Here is a 12,477-nt window from a genome sequence, read left to right as displayed (position 1 = left end):
GTATGTCTTTTCCTAATGACATTTTTCTCCCACTTTACACAATGACAAAGCTGTGACAAATTAAATATCACACATTATGCAGCAACCAGGTGGGAAAGTTGCTAGCTGCATTACATATTCATGGAAATAGCAATGCTAAGACAATGATAACTCTGGCTGTCAAAAATCAAACGTTCTTAAAAAGCCAATTGTAAAATAGACCAACCCTGGCGAATATGAAAGGAAAGAATTCCTGTCAGCTTTTGATGATTTTGAAAAGTTAAAGGAAAGTTTCTAAGATAGAGGCAAATGACCAGATGATTATATGGAATTTGGGAAATGAGAACAAAAGTAGGATCCATTTTGGAATATAATGTTCTAAAGAAAATAATTTCATAAAACATACCAGAAACCAAAATCTCATTCCAGGCATATTGGACTACCTGATGATCCCTGAACGCAACATGCCATCTTGAAGCTCCATGTATGTGTTCAAGACATTCCTTTTTATTGAAATGCATTCTTTTCACATCATTGCCTTTCAGAATCCTTCTCTTCAAGACTGAAGTCAAGTGTTATATTCTCAGTAATTATTTCCCTGATCCCCCACCTCTCAATTGAAAGTGTTCCTTAAAATATCTTAGAACACTTTGCATTTCTATTTTCCCTGCTTTATAGTCAATATTTTATGTTGCTTCTCTGCATAAGTGTAGGATTCTCATCTGGTAAAATAATAAGAACCTTAAGGCAGGATGTAGAGAATTTTCTGTCTCTGCATCCCTAGAAAGAATATCATATAAGTAGAGAACAAGCCTTTGAATTGATAGGCCTACATTCATATCCCACTTGTGATATGTATTGGCTGTGTAATATTGGTCCAGACACTTATCCTTTCAGTTCTCTCAGCAGCAATTTTAAAGACTAAGGTGCAGAATAGGTGTCTACATTGGTATGAGTCTATACCATATCTCTGGGGAAAAACAAAACAAAAACATAATAAGGGTTCCTAGTGCTTAGAAGAATACTTGAACTTAGCAGATGTTTAATGATCATTTGGTGATTTTTTTTTAAAGAACAATGACATTACAAGGAAAATGTCTTGACTTGCATATGTGTGGAATTTAAGTGAGGCAGAGTTGTACAAAACTGATGACCTCACTCTCCCAGTCTTTGAAAATATCTTGCAAAGTCAGCAGGAAAGGTCTACAAATAGAGTAAGATGCCTTGAGAAACCAGCAGCCAGGAGGAAGTGAGGAGTGATGACTGGGACAAGTAGTAGCACTAAGGACGGACTCTTGCTTTAGAATACTAGAATTTACAGCAGCAGTAGAACAAGGGCATTCCTCATAGTTTCGGGGCAGAAAAGAAGACAGAAAAGCCTCGGTTTTCAAATGTATAGAGAACTGAGCCAAATTTAGTTTTTTTTTTTTTTTTAAAGAGCCATTCTCCAATTGATAGATGATCAAAAGATATGAACTATGCCCAAAGAGCTATAAAATCATGCATATCCTTTAACATTTAACCTAACAATACCACTATTAGGTATGAATCCCCAAAAAAAAATTTTTTTAAAAGAAAATGGACCTATATGTACAAAAAATTTATAGCAGCTATCTTCTCAGGACAAAGAATAGAAAATTGAGGGAATACCCATCAATTGGGGAATGGCTGAATAAATTGTGGTATGTGATTATAATGGAACATTATTGTTCTGTGAGAAATGAGTGGAATGCTCTCAGAAAAACCTGGAAAGTCCTCCATGAATTTAAGCAAAGTGAAATGTACTGTTTACAAAGTAATAGCAACATTACAAGATGGTCAATGATCCACAATTATTCTAAAGAACTTGTGATGAAAAGTGCCATATATACCTAGAGAAAGAACTGATTTTGTCTGAATGAAGATTGAAGCTTACTTTAGGAGAAAAAAACTATTTTTTGAGGAGTTTGTTGAGGGGGAAGAGCTATGTTTTCTTTGGGGAGTCATACTAAATACTCTCATCATAGTTTCCTGTACTGTCAGGTGATTATTACAATCGTAAATACTTCCTGGTGGCCTCAACAGCTTTAGCAAAATATTCTGAGAAAATTATGGGGAAAAAAAGTTGTTGAAGAAATAAATCTTCAATGACTACTAATATATTACAATCAGAATTGACTTACACCTTGTCCTCCCAAATATTTTAAGTACCATTACAAATATTGCATTATCTTGAAGCATCTTATATAGCCCTAGGTTTCTTTTAAATGTAAAAAATAAAAATCTTCTCATTTCAATTAATGTGAACTTCCATAATAGGTGCTGGGGAAGCAATTTTAGTGAAAATTCTATATGAAGATTGTCTCTTTTTTTCTGTTTATCTCTCTCTCTTTGCCTCTCTCTCTGTGATTGTCTTTTGATCTCTTTCTCTGTCTGTCTGTCTTCGTGTGTATGTCTTTCTGATGCTATCTTGAATTTAAGCTCTACAGTTTTAAATTCACAAGCATTATATTAATATCTTTTTCCTCAATCTGGGAAGAGTTCAAATTTTCAGATTAAACCAAACTGTGGAGAATAGCTAGCAGCCCATATGACAGTCAGAATCTAGAAAGATCTTAATAAGATAGACTATTAGTCTGAATCTAAGATGAAATTCAATAGGAATTCAATGTAAAATCTTACACTTAGATTTTTAAAAAATCATCTTTATAAGAAAAAAGATAATTGGAATAATTGATAACAGCTTATCTGAAAAACATCTAATGGTTCTGGTGAACCTGAAATCCAATATAAATCAACAGCATGATATGATAGCCAAAAAGCTAATAAATTTTGTGGTACATTGACAGGGGAAATTTACTTCCAAAAAAGGAGGTATTCAATGCTTCTCTGGCTACATCTCTACTATTACTCTCAATTCTCTCAGAATGGGAAGGACATTAAAAAGCTGGAGGACATCCAAAGAGGAACATAAGATCTTAATTATACATCATATGAGAAGCTATTTAAGAATCTTTGGATGAATATCCTGGAAAACAGAGATGCAGAGAAGAAATGACTATCTTTCATTATCTGATGGGCTGTCATATGGAAGAGGAGGAGGAAACTTCTTTATTCCATTTGATCAAAGAAGGCAGAACCAGGAGCAATGGGTAGAATCTACAATTATACAAATTTAGGTTTTCTATCAAGGAAAGGAGAAAAACTTTTAAAATTTCTTAGAAAAAAATCTATTTGAGATAGCTATAAATTGTCTCAAATTGAAGTCCATTTCCAAAAGAGGCTATATGACCATCTGTCAGGTACATTGTAGTAGAAATTCCTTTTTATGTATATGTTGAATTACAAAGCCCTCAAGGTCTTTTCCAATGGTAAAATTCTGTGACATACATTTGGATTGATTTTTCTGAACTGATTCAAAAATGCTTTAAAATGTTTATTTCTGACTCTTGGAAAAATATCTCACTACCTGACAACAATGCCATTAAAAGTATTTCTTTCATTTCTGAGACATAAAGATTAACAGTATTACTTGCTAGAACTTTGGCTTGAGTCATTAGTATAATATCTTTAGAGCTGGATAGGTCTTTAGGTCATGTCATCTAATTACTTCATTTTATCCTTGAGGAAATTAAGGCTCAGTGAGACTACGGACAAGTAGTGAGTAGTAGAGTTTAAACTTGAATCCAGGTCTTTTGAATCTAATTCTCTTCTCACTATAAATAGCATTTTTTCCTCCACCAAAATGGATTTTTGGCTGACTTTGACTAGAATTCTACATGCAATGTGATTTGTCTTATGTCTTCTAAGAAATCTTCGAAGAAATTGAGAATTTCAGTATTTTGGCATAGATATGAAAAATAATCAGCATTGAAGACCTAGGTATGAAATCAATCTTTCAATAATGACTGATAGTTTTGATAATAAATGTTTTCCATAATCAATTTGTTTATTAAATGAAAATCTTAAATAAGGTCATCAGTTATAAGTAAGGTATTTTAAGTGAAAATTATATGATACTAGATTTTTAAGCCCATAGACTATAATGGTGAGTATGTCCTTCTGTTCAGGTTATTTCATTGGTCTTAACCAGATTGAAATGCCATTACTTTTCAATCACATCTCAAGGTGCTGGTTAATTGACAACAGTTTCTTTGATACACAAAGCAGCCATTGAAGCACAAAATTGGCTCAGTTTCCATAGCAAAGGCAGAATTCAATTGTTTTCTTGCAGTCCTTGAAAGTAAAGCTAAATTCCCTGAAGTTTTCTAAGTTTAACAAGAGCCCAGCCCCATTGCAAGAATATGTATTGTTTTTAGTATCAATAAGTAGGCCAGGTACAGGAAAGTTAAAGTGTCACTGACAAAAAGCCCATTTTAGATAGCACCAGAGCATACACATATAGGAAGTCAAGAGGACCAAAATACAAATGAAATCAAAGTGAATACAAATACTATATTATACTTATTCCTGGAATACATATATAAAAGAGGAAAAAAATTTTCCAGCAGAGCCATCATGAGCCATAATGACTGTAAATTTCTAATAAAGTGTGCCTCAAACCTATAGTTCCTAAGAGAAGTCAAAGAGGAAATGTGCATCAAAGATTAAGGAAAGTAGGAATGCAACATTTTGGTCAGGCAGTGGGATCTAATATAGTAAAGAAGAAATCATGCAAAGAAACACACTGTTCAGAATGAGGTTAGCAATACTTCTACCATATTCTGCCCGAAATAGGCTATATCTGGAGTATTGAGTTCAGTTCTTGGTGAAGGTCATTTGCAATTAGAAGCTTTCAGTTAGTTAACATACATTTGGTAAATGCTTCTATATCATACACACACACACACACACACACACACACACACACGCACGCACAAAGACAAAAGACAGTTTTTAATCTCACTGAACTCACACTCTAATAAGGGAGATAATATGCAGGTCTAAAACAGGACAAATTGAAAATAAGCAACAGAAGGAAGGCACTCGAAATGAGGAAATGAGATTTTAGCTGGAACTTGAAAGACGCCACAGAAGTCAGATGGCAGAGATAAAGGAGCATATTTAAAGTGTTAAAGACAGCTAGGAAAAGTGCTTATAGTCAAAACATGGAGTGTCTTATTACAGGAATGGCATTATATGGGGGATAGAGGGAAATGTGTTGTACTGTGTAAGACAAATGGAAAAGTGGCTGAGAGGGGGTAGAATCTGAAGGGCTTCAAACACCAAAAAGATTTTATATTTGATCCTGGAGGGTACAGGAACTACTAGAACTGATTAAGATGACACAGTCTATCCTGTAATTTAGGATAATAATTTTAGTACCTGAATAAAGGATAAATCTAAGTGGACTAGGCCAGTGACAAGCAGACCAGTCAGCAAATTATTTCAATAGTCCCAGTATGAAAAGATGGGAGTTTACACCAAAGTAGTAATAGTATCAGAGGAAAGAAGGAGGCAACACCACTAGCACACCCTTCCCTTCCTCTCCTCCTCCCCCCCCCCAGCAATCTTACTCTGACTAGATTGCAAAAGGCAATACTTAAATCCACAGAAAAAGGGCAGAATTTAGGTGATTTGAAAATAGGTATATATTGATTCAACAGTTTAACTCTTCCGTTCAAGAAAGTAGAAAATACACTCCTTTTGATACAGAAATCCTCAAAGACCTGAAAAAGGCTTGCACTCTTTATGGGGCTACATATGTTATTATGTTAAGATGTTATTACAGAATTTGGCTTATGAAGTCTTAACTCCTAGGGACTGGAAATCTATAGCAACAACATGCTTAGAATCTGGACAAAACTTGTGGCTTTTGGAATATATTGAGCTCTGTAGTTTATAAGCCCAACAAAATAGTCATAGTGGAGTTCATCCTCCAATCACCTATGACCAACTAACAGGTGTAGGTTCTTATGCAGAAATTTCAGTACAGATTAGTTACCCCATAGCAGCATATGAACAAACTGCTGCTGCTGTTATCAAAGCATGGGCTTCTCTCCCCAATATAAATGACAAGGGTGAAGCCTTCACAAAAATAAGACAAGGGCCAAATGAACCCTTTGCTGATTTTGTGGAAGTCTGCAGACTGCTGTCGTAAGAACTAATGGAGAAAATGCAGTAACAGACATCATGATAAGACAACTTGCTAAAGAAAATGCTAATGAGGTTTGTAGAAGAATTATACTAGGACTACACAAGGATGCTCCTTTAGAGTAGATCATAAGATGCTGTGCCACAGTGGGCCTTTTATAGCCAGGCTATGTTGCAGACTTCCCAAGATCCCAACATGGAAAGACAGGGTCCCTTTTGGCAAGGGACTTCCAGAGAAACTCGTCAATGCTTTCAATGTGGTAAAGTAGGTATCTGAAAGCTCAATGTTGGCATAGAGACAGAGTGAGAAAACAGGGTGGGAGAACAATACCCCATGTCCAAAATGCAACAGAGGCTTCCATTGGGCCTCAGAATGTAGACTGAATTCAGGGAAACAGGATGAGGGGCCCAGTCCCAGAGCCCAAGACAAAATTGGGGCATGATGGCAGCCAATGGTGCACCCAGAGAGTGCCTAAAAGTTCAGTATCGAGAAGGAATCAGAAGGGTACCAGTGAGTCGTATTCGCCTTGTCCATTGGAGACCCTTGAAATGAAGGAGAAGACCCAAGAAATATCGGATGGTTCCATTACTGACTATGCCCACACTGAAAGAGCCTGGCAGTTATGGTGTTTGACTCATGGACATCAAAAATTGTTGGACTTCAAAACCCTCAGGAATCATTGGATTCTCTGAGATATGATAAGATTGTTGTAGGACCTCAAAACCCTCCGGAATCATTGGATTCTCTGAGACATGAATAGATTGTTGTAGGACTTCAAAAACCTCAGGAATCATTGGATTCTCTGAGATATGATAAGATTGTTGTAGGACCTCAAAACCCTCCGGAATCATTGGATTCTCTGAGACATGAAAAGATTGTTGTAGGACTTCAAAAACCTCAGGAATCATTGGATTTTCTGAAAAATGATAAGATTGTTGCAGGACTTCAAAATCTGTAGGAATCATCAGATTCCCTAACACATAAAAAGACTGTTGCAGGACTTCAAAAACTTGTGGGGATCATTGGAATCCAATGATTGATTCCCTGACATGTGAAGCAATGGACAATAGATTGGTTTTGGACTATCTCTTGGCTGCTGAAGAAGGCATATGTGTGACTGTTGTTTATATACCCTCCTTCTAGGACTTCTGGAAATCTTTTACAACACCATGTTGATTTATATTGTTTGTTATACCACTACTTGCATTTACAATTCATGTTTGTTATACCATGTTGAGCCTGCACTGGCTATGGGGAGAGTAACCACTAATAGCCTGTGCATTATTGCAATGTGCTTGTGTAATACCTCCCATGCTGATGGGTTTGTGCATCCCTGTTGCTAATAAGACCCTTCAGCCCAGAAACCCACTAGCAATCCCCACTTTCCTTTGGTGCTTTTCATGTCCCTTCCTGAGATGTCAGGAAGGGTGTGATAATCTCCTTTTTAGTGCTTTCACCTCCCTTCCTGAGAAGTCGGGGTTGGGGGGGAGGGGGCATGATTACCTCCTTTTTGGTGTTTTCACCTCCTTTCCTGAGAAGTCAGGGAAGGCATGATCACCTCCTTTTGAGGGTTCTCACCTCCCTGAGAAGTCAGGGATGGCATGACTACCTGTATTCTAAAACAAAAGAAATGTAATGGGCTTGGAACTCTCGAGTCAATGCATTGAGGTCAGGACAGCAGAGCACTTAAGGCTAACTACCGATTGGACAATACTCTATGGGTATATGCTTGGGAAATGGCCCTTCCCATTATCCTGTGCTGGCTCAATGATTGGTGTATACAAAGGATTATAGGCGGGACTAGGGGGTGGAGTAAGACTAGCCAGAATCACTTTGGCAGTAGATGAGGAAGAAGGAGGTGGTGGAGATTCTGCTTCCATCCAATTCAATTCTGCCTCTGAAGACCAAGAATAAAGACTAAGGACTTTTGCTCTTCCTTTCAGAGAGAAAATCCTCTCATCTTTTATAGAAAAAAAGGCTATTAAAAAGGAAAATATATGAAAAATATTAAAAAAAAAGAAAAGATTTAGCAAGAACTGATGTGGTGAATGGGATAATAAGGTGTGGGAAAGAGAAATAGTGATAGATTAAAAAATTTAAAAACTACCTCACAGCAGTGAGGGCACAGTTGAAAATAAAAAAAAATAATAATTTTGTAGTGGACCATGTCAGAACAGTTATATGATTTTCTCCATTTTTATACACTAACATAAGAACAAAGGCAGCAGATAGTGGAAGTGGTCTAAGGCTTGGCAGGGCATAATAGGTGATTTGATAAAGGGGCAAATGTCTCAAGAGAAGGGGAATGTAAAGAGATAAAAGAGTTAAGAGGAGTAACAGAAGGGACTATGGCTACTATAAAAGTGATAATGTAGAAGAGAATTGGAAGTGAAGGGACTGAAAGTCATAACATAAACAAAATCAAATTTTGATATTGGGAAACAAGGTAAATGGAAAGGAAATAGTGACAATATATGACCTCTCTAGAAAGATTAGACAAATTTTCTTTACTTTCACTGGGAGTACTGGGTAGGAGATTTAAGGTTAGTAGTCCATAAGAAAATTTTTCCCACAAAATGATGCTTCTCCCAAAATAAAAAGGGCTGTTTTGGAAACTATGGTTTTCTCCTTCACTTAAGTTCTTCAAGGAGAAGCTGAATAACCATATTTCAGGTACATAAAGAGGAATTTCTCTTTCCAGAAAGAACTTTTCTGTGTAAAATAGTAAATGAGCATAAAATAGGTTGACATATGCCATGAAGACTGAGTATATCTTAAATTTCATTTGTCTTAAAATGAATACCCAGTTCTCAAAGTGAAAGAAAATCTATAAAAATTAGGTCCTTATATATATATACCTATTATTCACATCAGTTAGGACTTCATTCTTCTCTTCTGGATAGCTATAGCGAAGTGAGCGTTTTCTTCTAAATTCTTGTGTGAATTGTCCTCTTGTTCCACAGTCTGTGAAAAAGAAGAGTCTATATTAATGTCATAGAACAACTAATAACTAAGCACACTGACCAAATAAATGCTCAAATGTTCTTTTTTTGTGTAAAATAGAGATTTCTTTGGGTGAAATAGAGATCTTGTTAGACAGAAAGGGGAAATTTATACAATCCATGTTCCCTAATGTCAATACATAGCAAAGCACAGGAAATCTTTTCCATGCACAAATTAACAGTGTCAAATATTTGCCTTGTATTGTGCCAACTCAAATCTGATCCCAGACAGCTTTCTTTCAGATACAAAGAAAAAGTACTTTAATTTACATCCATACCTCAAGAGATTTTTTTCTCTTTTCCTGACAATCCTTAATGAGTTCATTTTGTTTTTCTGTGGACTGGAAATTGTCTGTATATGTAACACTTTAATTTTTAAAATTATGAAAATAGATTTTAATTGTCCAATTGAGAAAAATTTGTTATTAGAAAAAAATTTGTCTAAAAAAAAAATCTATTCTTCTACCCCCAAAAAAACAGTAAGAATCTGACAATTCATTGTTAAGTTCTGATCTAAAAAGTTTTTGTTCATTTTTGTTTTGTTTTGTTTTGTTTTAAGATGATAAATGAACTGTAAGTAATCAGATTTTGCTTCTGGAATGATAATTTAATATTTTTGAAACTTACATGGGAAGGGCAAAGCAAAGATGGTGGAGAGGACACACTCGTCTATCTAAGCTGTTCCTTGCCCTCAGACTACTTCTTTTATGAAAGTCCTCAGAATTTAGTGCTTGACTGAAAAAACCCACGAATATTGAGAGTACAACACATTGCCAACAGAAGATATCCTCAAAATTCACCAGAAAAGGTCTGCTTTGGCTTGTGGGAGGGACGATTAGACTAGGTACAGTGTTAGGCAAGTTGGCAGTGAGAACACAGAAGGCAGCTCACACTGAGCAGACCTGAGGGGAGTGGGAGATAGTCTCAATCAGCGGAAAATTTGCAGGAGAACTTTACCACAGTGTGAGCTACTTTGCTCTAGCAGCAAGCAGTAGATCATCAGAGAAGCTATAAACACAGAGGGTAAAGATTATACATACTAGACTCACTCAGACCTGGCCATACCCACCCAACACCAAGACTGACTCAGCATGCTCTCAGAGTGCAACTGCTATGCAGATGCAGCACAGCCATTGCTGTCCCACTGCTGCTTCGTTGCTACTTCCTGTTATATGTAGAGGAAGCATGGTAATATCATACTGCCCCAACAGCAGAATATGATTGAATTTTTGGTTCTTTTTTGTCAAAATGAGTAAAAAGTTAAAGTAGGCTCTAACTATTAATAGCTTCTATACTGATAGATAGCAGACTTCAAACCCCGAGGAGACTAAAAACAGATTGTCTGTAGCTGAAACCCCAAAGAGGGATATGATCTGGTCCCCACCACACAAGGCTCTCATAGAAGAAATTAAAAAGGCTCTTAAAAGAAAGCTAGAAGAAAAATGGGGAAAGGAAAGGGAAGCTTGGCAAGAGAGTCTGAATAAGTCATCCCACTCATTAAAAGATAGAATAGATAAATAAATCAACTTCCTGAAAAACAGAATTAGTGAATTGGAAAAAGAAAATAACTCTCTAAAAATAAAATTGATGAAATGGAAAAAATTCCATAAAACAAAACAACTCATTTAAAAACTCAACTGCACAATTACAAAAAGAAATTTAAAAAGCAAATGAAGAAAATAATTCATTAAAAATCAGAATTGAACAAATGAAAATGAGTGACTTGAGGAGACACCAAGAATCAGTCAAGCAAAACCAAAAAAATGAAAAAAATTGAAAAAAAGTTAAATATTTACTTGAGAAAACAACAACCTAGAAAATAGATCTAGGAGAGATAATCTGAGGATTATTGGACTTCCTGAAAATTATGATGAAAAAAAGAGCTTAGAGGTTATTTTTTCAAGAAATTATCAAAGAGAAGGGCCTAGATATTATAGAAATAGAGGGCAAAATAGACACTGAAATAATTCATCGATCACCCACTGAAAGAGATCTCATAATCAAAACTCCAAGAAATATTGTGGCTAAATTCCAAAACCATTAGACCAAGATAAAAATATTATAAGCAGCTAGAAAAAAAAAATCAAATACATAGGAGCCACAATAAGGATTATCAGGATCCAGCAGCATCCACATTAAAGGATCAAAGGACCTGGAATCTGATATTCCAGGCTAAGAAACTTGGTATACAGCCAAGAATAACTTACCCAGCCAAAATGAGCATTTTTTTCAAGAGAAGAAGATGACCATTCAATGAAATAGGTGAATTCCATCTATTTCTGATGAAAAAACAGGAACTAAAAAAAGTTTCATCTCCAAATATAGGACTGAAGAGAAACATGAAAAGGTAAAAAGAAATCCTGTGAACTATATTTCTTTTATGAGCATACATAAAGAACACATATATAATTTGGTTTTACTGTTATAAAAAAGAAAGGAAATTGTATCATAAAAAGAGAAGAGTGGAGGTACTACATCTCACAAAGAGGCAAAGGAAACCTATTATATCTGGGGGAAAGAAAGGAGGGGGATAAACATAGTATGTATCTTATTCTCATCAGAATTGGCTTAAAGAGAAAAATATTAGACATATTCTATTTACAAAATTCTCCCACCTCATTGAAAAGTGGGAGGGGTAAAGTAAAAAGAGAAGGAGTAAGCTAAGCAGAAAGGAATGCAGAAATTGTGAGGAAAAGGGGTAAGAAAAGAGGAGGGACTCTAAGGTGGGGGGAGGGATCCTAAAAAGGGAGGGCTGCATGACACAAGTGGTGCTCACACAATTAATATTGATGAGAGGGGTAAGGAGGAAGGAAAGGAGAAAAGCGTTAGCTGAGGTTAACAAGATGGCAGGAAATACAGAATTAGTAAATTTAACCTTAAATGTGAATGGGGTAAACTCCCCCAATAAAGAGGAAGTGGTTAGCAGACTGGATTAAAAGCCAAAATCCTACAATATGTTGTTTACAGAAAACACACTTGAAGCAGGGAGATACATACAGAGTAGAGGTAAAAACCTGGAGCAGACTCTACTATGCTTCAGGTGAAGTCACAAAAGAAGGGGTAGCCATCCTGATCTCACATCAAGCAAAAGCTAAAATTGATCTAATTAAAAGAGATAAAGAAGGACACTAAATCTTGCTACAGGGTAGCATAGATAATGAAGCAACATCAAAATTAAACATATATGCACCAAGTGATATAGCATCGAAATTCTTGAAAGAGATATTAAGAGAGCTGCAAGAAGAAATAGACATCAAAACTATAATAGTTCTCAACCTTACACTCTCAGAATTATATAAATCAAACCACAAAATAAGAAAGAAGTTAAAGAGGTAAATAGAATACTAGAAAAATTAGATATGATAGATCTCTAGAGAAAACTAAATGAAGACAGAAAGGAGTACACTTTCTTTTTGGCAGTTC

General features: G+C 35.7%; 1 protein-coding gene across 1 annotated transcript in view; it reads right to left on the bottom strand.

Moving 5' to 3' along the window:
* Positions 1-12,477, bottom strand: part of PXDNL (peroxidasin like) — a 559,370-nt gene that overhangs the window by 34,372 nt on the left and 512,521 nt on the right. Inside the window, exon 20 of the mRNA XM_051970215.1 lies at positions 8,911-9,016. Within this exon, the coding sequence (XP_051826175.1) occupies positions 8,911-9,016 (106 nt within the window). The remainder of the gene's footprint in view (positions 1-8,910; positions 9,017-12,477) is intronic.

Source organism: Antechinus flavipes, chromosome 1 (assembly GCF_016432865.1).
Source record: "Antechinus flavipes isolate AdamAnt ecotype Samford, QLD, Australia chromosome 1, AdamAnt_v2, whole genome shotgun sequence".
Lineage (NCBI taxonomy): Eukaryota > Metazoa > Chordata > Mammalia > Dasyuromorphia > Dasyuridae > Antechinus > Antechinus flavipes.
Note: the sequence above shows the minus strand (reverse complement) of the source record. Positions and strands in the feature narration are given on the sequence as shown.